The 19,891-nt window shown below is 49.4% G+C and overlaps 1 protein-coding gene across 1 annotated transcript in view; it reads left to right on the top strand.

Annotated features, from left to right (window-relative positions):
- Positions 1–19,891, top strand: part of LOC119211535 (collagen alpha-1(XXIII) chain) — a 96,392-nt gene that overhangs the window by 60,762 nt on the left and 15,739 nt on the right. The window contains exons 3-8 of the mRNA XM_062560812.1: positions 4,277–4,325; positions 4,688–4,691; positions 7,535–7,561; positions 17,376–17,402; positions 17,490–17,507; positions 19,365–19,391. Of these exons, the coding sequence (XP_062416796.1) occupies positions 4,277–4,325; positions 4,688–4,691; positions 7,535–7,561; positions 17,376–17,402; positions 17,490–17,507; positions 19,365–19,391 (152 nt within the window). The remainder of the gene's footprint in view (positions 1–4,276; positions 4,326–4,687; positions 4,692–7,534; positions 7,562–17,375; positions 17,403–17,489; positions 17,508–19,364; positions 19,392–19,891) is intronic.

Genomic DNA, 19,891 nt, shown 5'->3' with positions numbered 1-19,891 from the left:
CCGTCTTTGACAAATGGCAAAACTCACTTTGACGTTTTATCAGGAGACATTAATATGTCAGCCATACAAGGAATTTGACTCAGACAGTTAGACAATGGACAACATTACAACATGACAACATAAAGGAATAAAGTATAATAAAGTATATTGCTATGGGTTAGTATATAAGGCTATGGGTTAGTGTGAAGGGAGTGACCGATGGGATGTCAGAGTCAGTCAGTGGGGGAACACGGGTTCTGTTACTGTGGCGGGACGTCTTGGTCCTGATGGACCTCAGCCTCCTGCCGGAGGCAAGGGGCACAAACTGAGAGGAGTCGGAAACTTTCTTTCTGGCCCGCTTCATGGTCCTGGAAGCAAACAAGTCCTGAAGTGACGCAGATTGCAGCCAATGAACCTCTCTGCAGAGCGGATGACACGCTGCGACCTGCCCTTGTCCTTGGCAGTGGCTGCAGCGTACCACACGGTGATGGACGAGCAGAGGGTGGATGTAATCAATACAAGTCTGTCTGAATGTTGTCAATTATATTTATGTGTTGTGAACATAATCTGTAGGAAATAGTGATCCCTTTGTGTTGCTTACAGACACATTTTTTATTTGCACCAAAGGAGATTTGAGCGTGATCTACTACTGGGATTTAAAGAAATATCAGATACAGAAGTTCATTTTCCCTACTTCCTCCCTTCTTCTCCACACTCAACCCCGCCTTTCTTTTCCTTTCTAGTTAGATTTATTTGTTGCAGGAGGAGTATTGGGGGCCTAGTGAAGAGAAGGGGGGATGAGGGATGGATGGATGTAAATCCTCAGGTCGTGTATCAAATTCTGCTATTTTCATTTGGTCCTTCATTGCTCCCAGTTGCTGGGTTAAACAAAATGGGGCCTAAAAGAAGAGAAAAGAGGAGGGGGGGCTGCTCCACCAATCCTGCGCTGCGTTCCCTGGAAGTACTTTGTTTGCGAGAAATGTCACAGTAGCTTAATCAAGTCGAACCGACGGCTCTACGAGAAACCGGCGGAGCAGATGAATGACGGGGGATGTGTGTGCGTCCAAGGATCAAAGGTGGCGTTCATATAGGGAGCATATCGAGATGCATTAGGTCACTTTTTACTGTGAAAGCTGTTGAGAGAGTGAGGTTGGGCCTCACTGGGCCTCTGAACTCGCCCACGTCGACTGCGCTCGTCAGGAGGAAGTCTGAATACGCCGCGGTGTGTTTAGCGCGTGATTCTGTGTTTGTGTGCCTCAGTCAGTCTTTTTGCATCAGCTTAACCAGGAGTGATAAAGTATAATTCTCCAGAAACTCTGCTCAGAAAATCCCACGAAAAGACTGTAGGCAGAAGTCCGGATATTTGTTTCTCGCACTTTCTCGTACTTCACATCTCACCCACACAAAAAGGGTTCTGTTGGCTACATGGCTCCCGGTCAAACTGGACTGAACTATTTCCCAACTACAGAAAATAGGTTTAGGGTTAGTTTGAGATACAGCAGTCAAGTGAACTAGTGTGTGTGTCTATGCTCATAGATCATATTCATGACATTCGTGCAGTTCAGCACTGTTTGAGGGTCCCTCACAGAGGTCTAGTGTACTCGCAGGATGAAATTGTCTTTTTGTTTTTCAATACCAGTGAATGGCGACCTCCTCATTCAGCACTCTTTCTCTCCCATCTCTGACACACACTCCTTTTCCTGCTTCTGTTTAGTCTCTAACATAATGTGAACCAACAAATCACCCCGATAGACACAGCTTTTTTATCAATCTTTGAAGTGTGTGGCGCTCTTTTGACATTGATAACCTTTGGTGGGTCCTGGCATGATAGAGCATTAAACTGTGTCAAGTAGAACATGATCCACCACACTGTGCCACACTCACTGTTTTCTATTTGTGTGGGCTTGTGTGACCTCTACTGACCCCAGTATGCCGCCATGAATGCCTCAGGAAGTCAAGACTGACACCTAAGTCACGTCAAGTCTTTGCTTTTATGTGTTTGTTTGTCTGCGTCTCAGTGGGTTCTCTGACATCTCCTGAAATAGGATTTTTAACTTCTTCAGCAAATGTGTGTGCACTTACACACATACACACACACACACACATATGCTCTACAGTGCTGCTGTTTTTCCCATTAATTCCTCCAGTCTTACATCAGTTTGTCATCGCCTACCTCTACTCAGGACCAATCACGCCCCCCGATTCAATCACTCTGAGCGCCGCTCCTCCAGCGTTCGGCGACAGACCCGTCAACATGCCGACGGCTGCTTTTTATGCCCCCCCCCCCACCATGACCCATATCTTATAATGCATATCCCTGCTTGAGGAGGCACTTAAATGGCCGACAGCCATGTTGTACACTGATCTTTAGGGGCTGTGAAGCCTTCCGTCCGTTCTCGCTGACTCCTTTCATCTTTTTTTCTCGTTGTCTCCACCACTTTTCGTCCTTGACCCTCCTGACATTTTTAACTGCAGTATCTCTCCTCTGTCACCAGTCACGGAGAAATGCTCCGGCCCTCTCTGCAGCAGCTCCGGGTCCCCAGTTGAACAGCTTGGAGCCGCCCCCCGTTTATGGCTGCGGGGGCTGAATGTTAGGAAGTAGAGCCCACTGGATATGGAGACTATTAACATGAATGCTGCGGATGGCAGAGTGTGTGTGTGTGTGTGTGCGTGTGTGTGTGTGTGTGTGTGCGTGTGTGTGTGCGTGTGTGCGTGTAGGCTAGTTAGCGTCTGAAGTTTGGAGGTGTAGAGGTGTTAAATGATTAAAATTGTTTGAACATACATTTTAAAGAGAGTCAGTAAGTGCACAGCTGAACTCATTCTCTGTTGTTACATTTATGCAACGGTTTCTTCTCGTTGGCAACAAAGTCCGGCAGCTGCAACAAATGGCAAACTGAATCAGACCAAAACACACACACACACACACACACACAGAAACGGTACTTAAGTGAAAATCTGGTTCGGTGGTACATTGTGGTCTGGGCCAATCAACTCGACACAGGCAGCAGTAACTCTTTTCTTTTTAATGCTTTTTCTTGCAAACTTGAATTCCAAGTACAGTAATTGACCGCTGCTGCATCGAGGAGGTGAAGGCGGATAAAAGAGGGAGCGGTGGATGGTGGAGAGAGGTGGAGAAGCATGATTGAGCTCTCCTTGAAAGGCTTGGCAGAGTCAGGAAGCGATTAGGCCACTACAACCCAATAACTACTCCTATAATGACATGAGGACAACATGTTTCCTGCCACAGCTATTTTGCTTCACTAACAGTAACTGGCACAGTTTCTTTTGTGATGCGTTGGAAGAACCTGGGAACATGGACACATGGAAGGAAAGAGAGGAAGTAAGGTGCTATACTTATAGGAGGGTTTCAGAGAAGAATGTTTGATTTCTGTCATTTTACATCTTGAGCTCTCATACTACATTTGCATTTTATGTGATTATGGTGGCACCTGCAATATGAAAGCATGGAACCATCGTCATTCCTCTGTGACAAAGCAGGCTGCTCAATTCTGGCAGGGGACGTCCAAAATGACGTTAACTATCATAATGTCTGATAATCCCTGCTGAATGGTCTTAAATATAAAGGAAATGACAAATAAAAGCTTTAAATATGGACAAGCAATACAAACAATTCAATACGACCCTCCAAAGTTTCCCTCTCACAGCAGCAACATGCACAGCTTCAACATGTGGAGAAGGTGGCCTGCCGTGTTGCAGTTACACGTGTTTCTGAGCCTGAGCAGACATACCGCTGCTGTTTGTTGTTGTTCTTTGTTCATTTGCACCACATCTTAAAACCAATCTTGTGTTAAACGACCAGACAGCCACCGACGCAGAGACGTGACGCTGTAGAAATGATTCACTGTCCTGCAGGAGCATGAGTTCACAGGCCACATCATCTCCTGCTTTCACTACAGGCTTTCTGCTCTTTTTCACAACCTCACCAGACGTCTCCATCAACAGCAGATGTTATCAGCGGCATCGCTGCACGGTCAAAGGCGTTGTGGAATGAGTCTGATGAAGCCAACGTTCAGCCGGGAGTTGAATCCGTCTTGGATCCGCCTGAAGGATCATAAAACCCTACGTTTGGTTCTGAGAGTGACAGGGGGGTCTTTGTAGGTCGACTGGTTCTTGTTGCTGGCGTCTGAATCTTTCCATCCGTCACTTAAACAGCTCACACAGTTAATGCCAGGCATCACATGACCCCCAGCAGTGGAACAGCGAGCGATGCTCGCTTGTTCTCTACTGATCCGCGCGGTGCTGATTTGGTGGATTTACTGTGTGTTTATTTTCACAGGGCCTCCGGGGAAGCGGGGAAGGATGGGAAGAAGAGGGGAAACTGGTAAGTGTGACTGGCTTTGTTTGTCTCATTTTCTCTGTCTTCCTGGGAGACTTTGTCTCCTTCCTTGCTCACTTGTCCCATGGCGGCAGGATGAGTTCGACGGGTGCTTTTAAAGCAGCGAGTCAGGCCGAGGGGCCGATGGGCTTGAGGGCCCTTGTCCCTGTCGCTGCCCATTTGCGCCGACATGTCGTTAACCTCGGACATGTGGTTGCACTAACGTTGCCCAGATGTCAGTCGTTCTCGCTGAGCGGTAGCAGCTGCAGTGGCGCGGCCCCATCGAGATTCTCCACCTCGCCAACATCACCCGCCACCGCTCCGTCGCTTCGCCTCCCCTCCCCGACTGCGAGACACTCACCGAGGAGCCAGACCAGTGCTGAAGGAAAGACTGCTGGGACGGATGAAGCGGATGTTCCTCAAGTCGCACACTTCCTGTCTGGTCGTGATTCATCGTTGTGGATATTTAGTGGATGGGAGCTGTTCCTGTTCCTGTCATTATGTTAAGGGACGATCACATGTTGCTTTTATTGCTCTACTAGAGCACCAATGCTCTGACTCACTCTTTTAAAGCACTTGAGTATATTTTGAATGAATCAATACACTTTTATTTAAGATCCTGTTGGGATCCGGCAGATCTCACACTCTAAAAGCCTGGTGGGAAATTGGTGCAATTTCAAAATCTAGGGGTCTCAAAATGAAATGCCACGGCCTCAGGTTGTTATTTTGGAGGATAACCATCACGGGAAGGCACACCGTTGAGGTTTCACCCAAAATGGGACTCTGATTGGCCCTCTATTGCGGGATGGTCCGCATGGGAATGTGTGTTTCTATTTACGCAATGTCTCTGGTTGTTTGCTTCTGGCGTCCGGTCGGTTTTTATTGTGCAGGCGTAGCACCGAGCTGTTGCGCCATCCTCAAGCCCATGACTCTGGAACAACTTTTTACAAGACCTGGAGAGGCTTTTCCCGTCCTCTGGGAATAACAAATGAAAGTTGGGAAAAATGAAGGAAAACAAACCCCTCGAAAACAACAAAGAGTGCAGACAGAGCAGTTAAGCATCTGCTGCATTGTCTCTTGCATCAAACCTCACTATTTTATTCTTGCTCTTTAACTTGATTTATTTTCTGTTTACACCTTCTCTCTCTCTCTCTCTCTCTCTCTCTCTCTCTCTCTCTCTCTCTCTCTCTCTCTCTCTCTCTCATTCACTTTCTCTTTCTGTCTCTGCAACTCAGGCTCACAACACTCTGAAATTCTGATTGGTTAAATGGCCGGTCTCACTTGGGCTCCCGTGTGCATTTGTTGACCTAACCGTCTGGCCCATGGGGTCCTTGTGCCGGCGTCTAGACGCAGCTACGTTTGATTGACTTGGTGTTCAAGCCTCATAAACCTCAACACCTCTCTCCATTTCACCTCTCACCCCAACCACCTTCATTTGTTATCCCTGTTTCTACCACTTTTATCCCCTCAAAAATCTCTTTCCCTTGAATTAATCAGCGAAACTTCAAGGCTCACATATATTCTGGTCACGTTAGCACGACTTTTTATACGTTTAACCAGTAACAAAACACCATAAATAGCCCACTTTCCCCCGGAGGAGGTCTGTTTTCCATCTCTGTGAGTTTATGTAGATGTTTAGTGGTGCATCCATGCTGATGAGCTGCTGTACCAGGACTGCAGGGCTGCCATAGCTCCAAATCATGCCATGGGCTGTAATTGTGTAAACAATTAATGGATCAGCATCATGATTTGTTTTTCATTTGGATCGGATAAATATGAACCAGTCACTGATGTAGAATATTTCTTTGGATGGTTTATTAGTGCCCTCGGCGTTGTGTTTGTAATAAGAGTATTCCATTAAGACCACTAAGAACGAATGGAGTCTTCTGATCATTCCTATTGTTTTTGTTTGGCTAAGTAAGAAAAGCAGAACGTACATTTCTCTGTTTAGCCTCAGAGGATTTCAATCAGATCTAAAAGACCAGAGAAATGTCGCGGACATCTTTTTTTTAAATACTTTAAAGGGACGCACACTCTGCCAGCACCCCCTTTTCACTGCGTGTTTGTCCTCCATCTGGTAAGCCCACATCTCTTCTTGACATGACTTCATGTCCTAATGCAAAACACGGCCCATTATTCAGATGTCTGTTCATCATAACGGGCTCACCGCAAACTCCCCTGGCAGCAGCTCTAATGAGCTTATTCTGCTCCATATTTAGGCGGTTAATGACCAAACCACACTGCCCTTTGCAGTTGTTTTGTTGTTCACCACTTTTCCGAGGAATTGATTGCTGTACAAACCGACGGTCGCCATAACTCTCACACACTGGGTTTCATGTGTCGGATGTAGATCATTTGTTTCTAATGCCTGATTTTTCTTTGTGTGTTTCAGGACTGCCTGTAAGTACAATTTCATCTCAGGTAGTATTGAAATCAACTAATGGGTAACTCAACGTCGAGCCGTTACAGTCACATAAATATTGATGTCCATGCAAACTGTCACAGACTTACACACACATGTGCCTCCATGCAGCGTGTCAACAGAAGACAAATGGACCCCCGGGGGGGTAATGGGTGTGTGCATGTGTGTGTGGGAGGTGACTTATTAGCAGCGACGTCTTCAAACTCTTGCTGACTGCTCAAAGCAGATGAAAACAAACACGTGCATAAAGACTTGGACCAAGCAGACTGTGCTGCTGCCTTCGGGTTTGACATTTCTTCATTTTAAGAGGAAATGTTGTTAACTGCTTGGGGAAAGTCACCCTATTCTGTTTCTAGTCACATGTGGCACCAGACAGATATGCATATGAGCTCACGATATACATTGAGAGAACATTGTCTGTGCTGCTGTTTAACACTAAAGGTGCAGGAAACGATTCATTATTTTTTGCTGGACCCATCCAAAATCTAAACTCTAGCACATAATGCGAAGAGAAGGTAGAGTAATGTCTCTAGTTAATCCTCAAAGTAACAAAAGGAGATGTTTAGGGGAGCACTGGGGACATACTGCACTGCAAAGTTAAGCGTGCACTCAATCTTTAATAATTGCAGCAAAGTCTTTGTGCGAACCAGTAAAAACTGATCCATGATCCTCTGTACTTTTAATATTTTGGGGTAAATTATACCAGGTTTGTGCCCTCGATTAGTGTACTTACACCTACAGCTGTTGATTTCTATTTCCACCTCGATGCTTCATGCTTTAATCTCTAACCTCACCAGGGCAAGGCTGGACGGGATGGATACCCGGTAAATTTGATTTGTTATTCATGCTGTCACTCTTCAATTCACCCAATCATATCTCTTTTTCCTCTTTTTTCTCCTCTGGATTTATTACACATTTTCCTGCAGCTTCATTTAAACTTTCTCATTCCTTTGTCTCTGCACCTTTTTAAAGAATTCTAGAATTTACTCTAATTGTTACCCGTTTCCTCACCTCTTCATGGTCCTTCATCCCCTACTCCTCACTTATGATGCATCCTGCCCCATGACTGAAAGCGACTCCAAGTCAGTTGTATTCAAACTCAAAACAGATTTATTTCAGCAAAAACAGACACATAGACAGTCTCTTATTTTAGACATCTCAAACTACTAACTAGAAACACATATAGCACAGTTGTGACAATGACCAAACATGAAAATATGTAAACCACACCAACGAAGAAGTAAAAAAAGTGTTTGTTTGACCAAAATCATGTCCTTAAGGGGACAATAGTGCTGCATAAAGCTGCAATCAGCTTAAAACAATAAACATTCAATAAGACGCTGTGGTGTTACACATGCAGTCATTGTGTTGCCCGGCGATACAGCGGCCTCTTGTGGCCTCTTGTGGCCTCTTGGACTCGTGACATCATGGCGACCCGACGTCAAATTCTCATCATCTGATACAGAAACCTCCTCCAGATTCAGGAGCTAGAAGTCTGGGCTCCTCAGGACCAGAAGTCTGCATGGTGCAAAGGTCACATGAAACATTAGCAGCCTCCACCCCAACCCGACCCCATGACCGGTTGCCGCCACCACCACCACCACCCGGGTGTTGTGTTCCACGGCGTGTTGTTGGTTGCGTCGTTGTCTTACTGGGAATTTTCGGGGGGAATTGATTCCCCGCGGGGCTCGCTCCGAGACAGATTCCCAGTCTCCCTGGCACTGCTCGGCCCTCCTGACGGGAAATGCCTGCTGCTAATTACACACAGGTGGGCCCAGTGCATTGAGAAGCGTGTGCACATGTGTGTTGGTCTGCTTGTTGCTCTGTGTGCTTGTGTCTCCATCAGAAATACCAAAGATGTGGTACGTGTTTTGTTTTTTTTAAACTTTCAAACAACTGCTTGATGGGATTATGTCATGTGAGGTGTATAATGTGGGTAGTGCTTCTGATTCTAGTCACTGTAATGAAATCAATCTGAAGTGCTTGAATAGGAGGAAGCCTTCTGTTAGAATGCCTAGATGTTGGTATGATGACTGAAGAAGCTGTATGAAGTTACAGGGAAACAACGCATGGCATCACACCAGCAACAAACGGCCGGAAAAGCTTTCTTTATTTTTCCATTGTTGATCGCTTTCCATCACTTTTTCCTAGCTATCGCTCTTGCGTTGACATTATGTCTCAACACAATACAACACAATTCAAGCTCTGAACCTTCAGCAGAAAGCTGGGGTCTGAATTCTATTCTATGTCCTCGTTAACAAGTATTCCAACAGTAAAGTAAGTGCATTTACGTTTGTAGGTCCTTTACTTGAGTATTTTCTTTTGTCTGGCTATTTTATAATGCATTTATTATTTAATTAATCGCTGCTATATAGCAGTATATAAAGCTATTGAGCTACTTCTACCCCACCTTCACAGACTGCATCATTAAAATGATGCACACGCACACCGATATATCAATAATTGCAAACCAGTGGTATCATGTATTTTTTAAACGGGCCTGTAGCAGAGATCCCGAGGGAGTGACACGCGGACACCAGGCAGCTCAGTTCAATATTTCTTTATTTCCTTAATTTGTTATTTTGTTATTTCTTTTGGGTTGCACGCCGTCGCTCTCGCTCCACCCGCGCTCGCTCCTGCGTTCCGAGCTCTGTGTGCCGGGTTCAGCGTCTCTCTCCAGACCTGCTCACTGTTCTTAAGCACAGGGAGACAATCAGTTAAATGCCTCCCAGCTGCGCTTATTACCTGCCGGCACCGTTCCCTGCACCCCTCCTCCCAGCTCTCCCCCCCTGCAGCTGAGCTAATCACACCCCACCACCACATACCCCCACCGCCCGACTTAGGCCGGGGAGCCGTCCGGCCGAACCAACTCCCCCCCCTCCTCCTTCTCCGGAGGGCGGGAGAGGAAGTCGGCCACGACCATCTGCGTCCCGGGCCTATGGATCACCTTGAAGTTAAAAGGCTGTAAAGCTAGATACCACCGAGTGATCCGGGCGTTGGTATCCTTCATGCGGTGGAGCCACTGCAGCGGGGCGTGATCCGAGCAGAGGGTGAATGAGCGTCCCAGGAGGTAGTACCGCAGGGAGTCGACCGCCCACCGGATGGCCAGGCACTCCTTTTCCACGGTGCTGTACCTGGCCTCTCTCTCCGATAACTTCCGGCTGATGTAGAGGACTGGGCGGTCGACCCCCTGCACCTGCTGGGACAAAACGGCCCCCAGCCCTCTGCTCGACGCATCAGTCTGCAAGACAAAAGGGAGAGAAAAGTCAGGTGTGTGGAGGAGAGGTTCCCCGCAGAGAGCCTGTTTTATCCCCTCAACCGCCCATTGGCACCGCTCGGTCCACTGGACCGGATCTGGGGCACCTTTCCGGGTCAGGTCAGTCAAGGGGCTGGTCAGCTCCGCAAAGCCCGGGATGAACCTCCTGTAGTACCCGGCCAGCCCCAGAAACTGCCTCACCTCTTTTTTTGTCTTGGGACGCGGGCAGGCCGCAATAGCCGCGGTCTTGTCTACCTGAGGGCGCACCTGCCCGCCCCCCAAGTGGTACCCCAGATACCGTACCTCCCTCCGCCCAACTGCACACTTCCCTGGGTTGGCGGTGAGCCCGGCCTGCCTCAGGGATTCCAGCACCGCGCCCACCTGCCGCACATGCTCCGCCCAGGTGGTGCTGTGTATGATCACATCATCCAGGTAGGCGGCAGCATATGCAGCATGCGGGCGAAGCACCCGGTCCATGAGGCGTTGGAAGGTGGCCGGGGCCCCGAACAACCCAAAGGGAAGCATGGCGAATTGGTATAACCCAAACGGAGTGGAGAAAGCCGTCTTTTCCTTGGACTCTGGTGACAAGGGAATCTGCCAGTAGCCCTTGGTTAAATCCAGTGTCGTAAAAAAACGTGCGGTGCCCAATCGGTCCAGGAGTTCGTCGACCCGGGGCATCGGGTAGGCATCGAAACGTGACACGTCATTCACCCTGCGATAGTCCACACAGAACCGCACAGACCCATCCTTCTTAGCGACCAAGACGATGGGGCTGCACCAGGCGCTGTTGGACTCCTCTATTACCCCCATCTCCAGCATTGCCGCTAATTCCCGCTGAACCACTTTTCTCTTGTGTTCAGGTAACCTGTAGGGCCGTGTTCGCACGGTCACGCCCGGGGACGTCTCAATGTGGTGCGCTATGAGGTCCGTGCGACCTGGCAGGAGAGAGAACACATCATTAAACTGACTTTGCAACCGGGCTAAGTCCGTTTTCTGGGCCGCAGAGAGATGGGCATCGAAGTGGAGCCGGGTCGGATCGGTGGACTTAGAAACCTCGGGCCCCAGCTCCTCTCTCTCAGCTACTGCGGACACCAGCGAAACAGACTCCGCCTCCCTCCACTGTTTGAGGAGGTTGAGGTGGTAGATCTGCGTAGCTCCGCCCCTGTCAGATCGCACCACCTCATAGTCGACGTCCCCCACCCGCCGTGTGACCTCGAAGGGCCCTTGCCACCTGGCGAGGAGTTTTGAGCTGGAGGAAGGAAGCAATACAAGAACTTTTTCTCCCGGTGTAAATTGTCTCAGCTTTGCTCCTCTGTTGTACAGCCGTTGTTGACGCTCCTGGGCCTGGAGCAAATTCTCACGTGACAACTCACCCAGTGTGTGGAGTTTGGCTCGCAGGTCCAGGACGTATTGAATCTCGTTCTTACCGGGGCTCGGACCCTCCTCCCAGTGTTCCTTAAGCAGGTCGAGCACCCCCCGTGGTTTCCTGCCAAACAGCAGCTCAAAGGGAGAAAATCCCGTGGAGGCCTGAGGCACCTCCCGTACTGCAAACAACAGAGGATCAAGCCATTTATCCCAATGACGTTCATCATCGTGAATGAACTTACGAATCATGGATTTTAAGGTTTTATTCAGCCGCTCCACCAGCCCGTCGGTCTGGGGGTGATAGACGCTGGTCCGAATAGACTTAACTCCCAGTAATTCGTAAAGTTCCCGCAGTGTACGTGACATGAACGAGGTGCCCTGGTCCGTCAGAATCTCTTTCGGGATTCCAACGCGGGAGATGACCTGAAACAGCGCCTGCGCAACACTCCTCGCGGAGATGTTGCGCAATGGCACTGCCTCGGGATATCGTGTTGCGTAATCCACCAGAACTAGCACAAAGCGATATCCCCGTGCACTACGGTGAAACGGCCCGATAAGGTCCATACCTAAGCGCTCGAACGGCACCTCCATTAACGGGAGCGGTCGCAGCGGCGCTCTCGGAATGGCCGGCTGGTTCACTAGCTGACATTGCGGGCAGGACGCGCACCATCGGCGCACATCCGCCCAAATGCCTGGCCAGTAAAATCGGGCCGTTATCCGGTCCATAGTTTTGTCACTACCCATGTGGCCCGCCATCGGGTTATAGTGAGCCGCCTGGAAAATTATTTCCCGACGGCTTTTTGGTATTACCAACTGGGTGTTCTCCTGACCTGTTCGAGTGTCACGACTCACTCTGTATAACCTGTCCCTGATCAATGAAAAGTGCGGGTATGATAATGCGGTGTCAGGGCGCACCATGTGACCATCAATACGTATCACCTGGTCGAAGGCAGAGCGTAGAGTATCATCACGAGACTGTTCCAGTGGAAAATCTTCCATGGAGCGTAATTCGGGAGCCCGCGGAGTCTCCGTGGGAGGCTCCGTCGGTTCCCCGTCCCTGTCTGCAGTGTCGGACAACCTCGCGTCACCACTGAGCACCGCACACATCCCGCATGTCCCTGCTGATCGTGATCGCACCCCCGCACACTGCCCCGCTAGCTTATGAAACCCTGCCCAGTCCGTCCCCAAGATTAGGGGGTGCGTAAGGCGGGAGCTAACCGCAACCTTTATCTTATGCTTTTTACCCCCAAACCTAATCTCTACCGGTACCACTGGGTAGTCGTGAACATCCCCATGCACACACTTAATACACACCCGCGATGCCTCCACCAATGCCCCGGGTCGAACCAGCCTCTGGTGGATCATGGACTGCGTGCAGCCCGAATCCACCATCGCCTGGTATGTACCCCCCTGGATCCTTACCGGAACGCAGTACGTCGCTCCCGGACCGGGGGAGGGTGTTGGAGGTCCGGCAACCCTCACCGTCTGGCCCACCTCCATCAGTGGGCACTCCCGCCGGTAGTGCCCGGGCTGCCCGCACCTCCAACACTCCTGCCCTGGCGGTTGAGGCGCTCTCGGCGGGTCGGGAAGAGTGTCGGCCCCGGTCGGTTCCGCATGGTCGGCCCCCCTGGTACGAGCTGGTGATCGCGGCGTCGGCAGGGGCCACGCCGCGGCCGGCTGCTGGGTCCTCCTTCGCGGCGTGGGGACTGGTTGCGGTGACGCGGGCGGGCGTCCGCCGTCGCCCCGTCCGCCGGGGTGAACCGCCAGGTGGTCCTCCGCCAGGGTGACCGCGGCCTCCAACGTCGCCGGGCGGTGGTACTGGACCCACGACGAGGTCCGCGGCGGCAGCCCTTGCAGAAACTGCTCCACCACCACTTTCTCCACCACCGCCGGTGCTCCGCCCGCGCCCCCCGGCTGCAGCCACCTGTTGGCCGCGTCTCGTAGCCGCTGAGCGAAGGCGAATGGACGGTCCTCCGGCCCCAGCCTCGCTTCCCGGAAACGCCTCCTGTGGTCCTCGGGGGAGAGCCCCAGCCGGTCCATGATGGCCTTCTTCACCCCGGCGTAGTCATGCCTCGCCCCGGGTGGCAGACCCAGGGCTGCCGTCTGCGCCTCCCCGGTCAGCAGTGGCAGCAGGCGGATCGCCCAATCGTCCGCCGGCCACCCGCACGCCCCCGCCATCGCCTCGAACATCTCCAAGTACGACTGCACCTCGTCCGCCGGCGTCATCTTGTGCAGCACCACCCCCGCGTACGCCGGGGGACCCGTCGGCGGTGCTGCCGCGATTGGCCGGGCCACCAACTGCTCTAACACCCGGGTCTGCCGATCCGTCTGGGCTTGGAGCGCCCCCAGAAAGTGCCGGTTAGACTCGGCCTGCTCACGCTGCATTGCGGCGATCTCGCCCAGCATCCGCCCGAGCGTGACCGCCGGCTGCGCCATCCCCTCCGCGTGGTGATCGCCGGGTTCCATTCCTTAGTTGGGTGCCACTGTAGCAGAGATCCCGAGGGAGTGACACGCGGACACCAGGCAGCTCAGTTCAATATTTCTTTATTTCCTTATTTTGTTATTTTGTTATTTCTTTTGGGTTGCACGTCGTCGCTCTCGCTCCACCCGCGCTCGCTCCTGCGTTCCGAGCTCTGTGTGCCGGGTTCAGCGTCTCTCTCCAGACCTGCTCACTGTTCTTAAGCACAGGGAGACAATCAGTTAAATGCCTCCCAGCTGCGCTTATTACCTGCCGGCACCGTTCCCTGCACCCCTCCTCCCAGCTCTCCCCCCCTGCAGCTGAGCTAATCACACCCCACCACCACAGGGCCATTTAGCAGTTTACTGATTTAACTAGCATAACCGGAAAGTTGGTACTGTAGGATCACTGCTTATACTTGAGTAAAGGATCTGAATACGTCTTCCAACACGGATCAATTGTCATATGAGCTATGTGCATATGCACATACATGTTGGCCTGCGTGTGAGTGTGCATGTGCTTCCCCTCATTCAGGCGGCAGACACATGTCTCACAGTTGTTAGGTTCATCCGCCTAATTCATGCAGCCGTCCACCTCCATTGAAGCCTCGTAGATGTAATAAACAGTGTTAATGACATGCGGCCCGTGTGTATCTCAGGCATAGCGGCACAAGTGCGTGTGTGTGTTTGTGCGTGCCGATGTATGTTTTTTCACCTCGTGCAACCCGTGTCACTTCTTCCTCATAAATCATGGGTTTGAGAGCCGTCCTTCTGTCAAACAGTTGGAGTCGAGCAGGCTGCCAGAACAGTGCAGAGGGGTAAACACACGGCAGTTGATTCTCATTTGAATGTCTGGCGTGTTTACACCAGCGTGCCAGTCTGTGACAGACAGCGGCCTCCTCTCAGCAGGAACAGGCCACGGCCGCCATTCAATCGCTCAGCACTCGGTATTCTTCAAATTGGCTTTTTTGGTTCTGGATGCAACCACGATTGTCATGAATCACAAAAGGACGTCAGCCCTGAAATGACTGCGACAACATGAAAGTTAACAGAGAAGGAAAAGAAACACCAGAGAGAGGAAAGGATAATGGTATCAAAGGAGGAGAGCAGAGCAAACGGAGTGGGAAGGTTCTCTCACACTAACCACGTCCTTACTTCTGATGCCTCCTAATTAGGCTCATTGGGTCTAATGTGTGTGCGACACATTACCATGTGTGTTTACAGCGGAGACGTCTGCTCCGATGTGCAGACACCAAGTTTTCACGCGGCATCCTCAGCAATTACACCGTGCTGGATAATTACCAGTCTGCCCCATTGGGAGCTCAATAAAGACAGCGGAGACCCCCTTCGCCTTGTTTCATTAGGATTAAGACACACAAACACAGACCCAGACACACGCTCCCCTGCAGGTAAAGTTATTCTACAGAAAAGCCATCAAATGGCTGTCTGAAAACCTTTTCTTTTTTATGTAATGAGTGACGCAGCAGGACAAGATGGCGACGTAGGCTAGAAATACACAGAGTACATTTATGAACACATTTAGGAAAAGAAATCTTTGTTACCAACCTCATTTACTTTAGGTTTAAGTCTTAAACCCATTTCTTCCCTTTTCGTTAACATTATTTTGTATGTCTCAGTACTTTAACTTTAATTCCAGCTCTTTTTACCTCTGTGTACTGTGTACTGCACATTTGTCCTGCCATGCAGTCTCCAGTGTCACGAAGCCACTGTAGAGATTGAAAAGCACAGAAAATGTCTAAAAAGCCAAATTCCCTAGTGTCCTTGATCTCATTCATAAAAACCTTCTGACCTCTGTTGCTCATTTAAGCAAAATAATATATATATAATATAAATATATATAAAATCAGTTTTAGAAAAAAAAGAGAAATTCCGATTAATGGTTTAATTATTGCTCCAAATAGCTCATTCTGGGTCCGATTTTCTTCCTTATATTGGAAACCTGTGGTAGTAAGGTTACAGTCCACAATATAGATCTAAATGACTGTCAACTTTCAGATATTAAATACAGGATTCTAGCAATGAGAAAAACACAAACACACTGCTGTAGTAGCTTCTATTTACAGGCCACTGTGTGGCTCGTTAGCATCCATGAATCAGGTTCAGACTGAGGCAGCCCATGACCTCACCGTGACCTCACCGCGTCTGACGAGTCCTGAAGGATAAATGCTGCCAGATGTAGAGATATCAATGTTTATATACACACACACACATGACGAACACAGCATTAAGGATGCATGAGTGGTGACATTACAACTGAATGTAGGGTCCAGCATTACATTCTCACTCTTCACAATCCTCTGTACTAGAGAGTCACAGTGAAATGATTGCCATCCAATTGGTCCCGCCCACTACTGATTTATATCAGAACCACAACCAGACCCTCAAAAGGGTTTTGCTGTCCTTCTGAAAACCCTCTTTCATAGCCGTCACTTTACAACACCGGAGACATGCGATCACAAGAAGTGATGGTGAGCAGCTCCTCTGACCATCCATGACAGCAGGCAGGGACAACGCTGTGGTAGGTTTTCACCATACAAGACAGAGCCCCAAAGGCCCCCACGGGGCCACTAAACCAGGGAGATGAGGAGAAAAGACCAATTTATGGAATCCACGCAGGAGAGAGAGATGGTTTCCAGCGTGTGAGTGTTTGTGCAGCAACGACTCAGGGGACCCTGAGAAAACTGTTAGCTCAACTTTGAGTGCGGCTATTAAGGAGGAAGTCAACATTAGCCTTGCATATACATGACATTTAAGTGTTTTAGGAAAGTTTGATCCAGTGATCTAAAGGTTTTGAGCTGAGTGTTGCTTGGCAGACGAGGTTCACTGACTGCTTTTTATAGAGGTAAACAAAGTGGGTGAGGTTGGATGGGGACATTCAAAGTACTTAACTGCCTGCTGGATTATCTCATCGCCACAAGCGGAGACGCTGTAGATGTGGGATTGTGTGTAAGATTATTACAGCTGGACCCAACATGGTGGACACCACACATTTTAAATCTCTGAGTAATTACAAACCACCTGGAAACATCTTGTTATTTCACTCTCAGTTTTACACTCAAACACGCACACAGTTAAATGGGGCAGGATTTACTATATTTTCCTACTTTTTCATCCAATATTTACAGTTGTTTTCTCTCTCTTTTTACTGTCCTCCCTTGAAATGTTTCTCTTGCACTTTCCTGACCGACAATCACTTGCATTGTTTCCTTAAAATGTATAGAGATAAGACTTTAGAATAAGCGTACAATTCAACACATTATATCTTGTTTGTATGATAAGTACGGAAACTGAAGAGTAAAAAAGCAGAGTGGTGGCTTTATTTGGGTTGTGTAGGTTGTTTCCTTACCTGTCGCAGTGATAGCTGAGCTATTTGTCTCTTGGTTCTAGTTCATGATACTTGAAAGTAGAATCAACCTCACACTTCTATCTTAAGAAAGTGAATCATCTTTTTTCCCATAAATGGAAAACAGTTGATTTAATAGATCTTTGTTGCTCTCTTTTGTCTTTTTGTAATTTCCTCTCCATCTGTCCTCCAACAGGGTCCTCTGGGCCTGGATGGGAAACCTGTGAGTATTCACATAATCAAATACATGCAAAACCTCATTCAGGTCACTGACAATAGTTTGATTTGAACTCGTTTCATCTCCTCTCAGGGTTTTCCAGGAAGCCAGGTACACCACCACACACCCTTTGTTGTTTTGGTTTCCTTAGGACACGTATCAGTTACACTGAAGCAATTCATTTTCCAAAAAATGTCTCCAAATCCAGGTGGATTTGTAAGACAGGTGATTGTTTGCTAAACTCCATCAATCATCCTTATTGTTCCTCAGGGAACCTTTCAACTGAGTGAAAAAGCCCACGGTAGCCGCCTTGTTGCTTGTTCCACCTCTTAAGTCATTCCAGGACTCAGAGCCACGGGGGACTCATGGCTCAACCCACCCGGATACAGAAATCCCCTTCTCACTTCACCTCTGAGTCCCATTCATCACTGTAGCCCTGAAACCCGGCCACGCCCACGTTTAGCGTGGAAACAGGCAAAGTGGAGCGAATGGGTTACACACCAGTGACAGAAGTGAGAGAGAGAGTTTATAACCTCACAGAGGCTCCTTAAAAAGCAATCATTGTACCCTGTGCAACAGCCCTTTGCCTACGAGGGGGACGAGTCATCTGCTGAGATGTGAAACCCCTCACAGCTTCACGAGAGCTGTTTGAAAAAGCTCTTCTCCAAACACCATTAAGCTGTTTGTTTCCCACAAACGGAGGCCTCGAGGCGAGGGAGTCCTTTAAAGAGGGAAGTGTCCCCCCGTCACCGAGCGCCTGCCGTAAAAGGCCAGCTGGTGTGACCAGAGTGGCCTCGCTACGAGGGACGCTAGGTGAGAGGAAAACAAGAGAACAGAGGATGAAAGCACTTTGATTTGGTGTTGGATGGAGGCCAGGAAGGTCCTACAGGAACAAATCGGGTTCAAAGGAACACTGACGAGACAAGAGTGAGAAAAAGTGGGTGGAGGGAGTTCATGCAGTGTCAGGGATACAGGTCAATAAGGTCTATAACTAACAGTTGGATCTTTTTTTCCCACATCTAAAATGCCAAATAGCTTTATACGAGTGTAAAACTCAGGGACCCATTTTGAAGATAATACCCTTTTTCATGCAGACACAGACAAGTCTCATTTTCAAAATGTCATTCTTGCCAAAAGCATTACGGATTAAAATCTAAATATTTGTAATAAAGGAAAATTAAGTTGCTCAAGATGTCTGATCTCTTTACAAAGTATGGGATCTCAACTAGATTTTAAAATAAAGATTTATTTGAACAATGTTTGACAGACTAGTGGAACCCTGGGGTTAAAGATGTGGGATTGGAATTGAAACTCTCCAATGATAATTAAGCACCTGTATGATGTCACATTAGCAAACCGGCCTCTTAGAGCTCTTGAACAAAAGGAGTCGACAGGGGATCCAATCGGAGAAAGAGGCAGATTTGGAGGTTTATTAAAAGCAGCCCGACCCGAGTTTGTGAAAGACAGGAAGGGGATGAGTGGAAAGAACAGACATGATGGACAGTATGAGAAAAGGGATCTGCTGAGCGTGGTCGCCTTCGGAGAGAGGCGGAGCCCGAGATCAGAGGCGGCATGCGGGGCCACCGAGTCAGGCAGAGAGCGGCGCAGGGTTTAAACGATCCCTGCGCCTGGTGTTCATGAGACAAGGTCAAAGGTCAACGACACAGTGTCACTTTGTGTCAGCGCCTCACATTCTAGCCCAAACATGAGCGCATGGGCCTGTTGCGTTAGACCCTCTGTTTTTAGTTAGTGTGTCCAGCATTCCACGTGCAGAGCATCTTCTTCCCCTCTGAGGAAAGGAGCCAACAAAGAGGGTCAGATGGTGCTTTTATTGTGACACTATGCTCAGACAGAAGTGAGCCTCACTACTTTTTATTGAGTTCTCCCTGCGAGCAGCCGGTTGAAGACGTGCTGCTCAAGTGATCTTTATCTTAACAACTGTCTCCGATTGCCTCCCCTTTCCCACAGGGACCGCCCGGACCCCGGGGAGAAAAGGTACGCTTCAGTGTGAATTTCCAGGGCGCGGCCCGACGGGTCAATGGTTGCACGGTGTAGACGTTCTCCTCCTGAGTACACGCCCGAGCAGGCAGGTGTTCCCCGCTGCCCCCCCCCCCCACGTCCAGCCTCTCGCTGCGCGCCCATCAAACCGGCCGGAGGTCACACGCAGCGGGGTTGGACCTCGCAGGTCTCGCGTCAAGGCACTAAGCGGGTTTGCAGGCCTCCCAGATGTTTCCCCGCTCTGTGGAACCTCTGCCCACCCTGAGATCGTGTAAGCGGGGGGGGGGGGGTCTGCTGCCCAGACCAGCGCGGCCCGCGAAAACAACTGCAGCAAACGGCATCTGTCCGGGAGGATTCTCCGTTTGATGATGCTAATTACAGATGATGCTGTGGTTTTGGAACACTGCCCCCTTCATGTGATCATGCTGGTAGCTCTGCACATAAACATTAAGTCCAAATCAGCAAACCAACAAGCTCCAGCACGAGCGCTCCCACTT

This window comes from Pungitius pungitius, chromosome 2, assembly GCF_949316345.1.
Source record: "Pungitius pungitius chromosome 2, fPunPun2.1, whole genome shotgun sequence".
NCBI lineage: Eukaryota > Metazoa > Chordata > Actinopteri > Perciformes > Gasterosteidae > Pungitius > Pungitius pungitius.
This window is presented reverse-complemented; position numbering and strand designations above follow the sequence as displayed.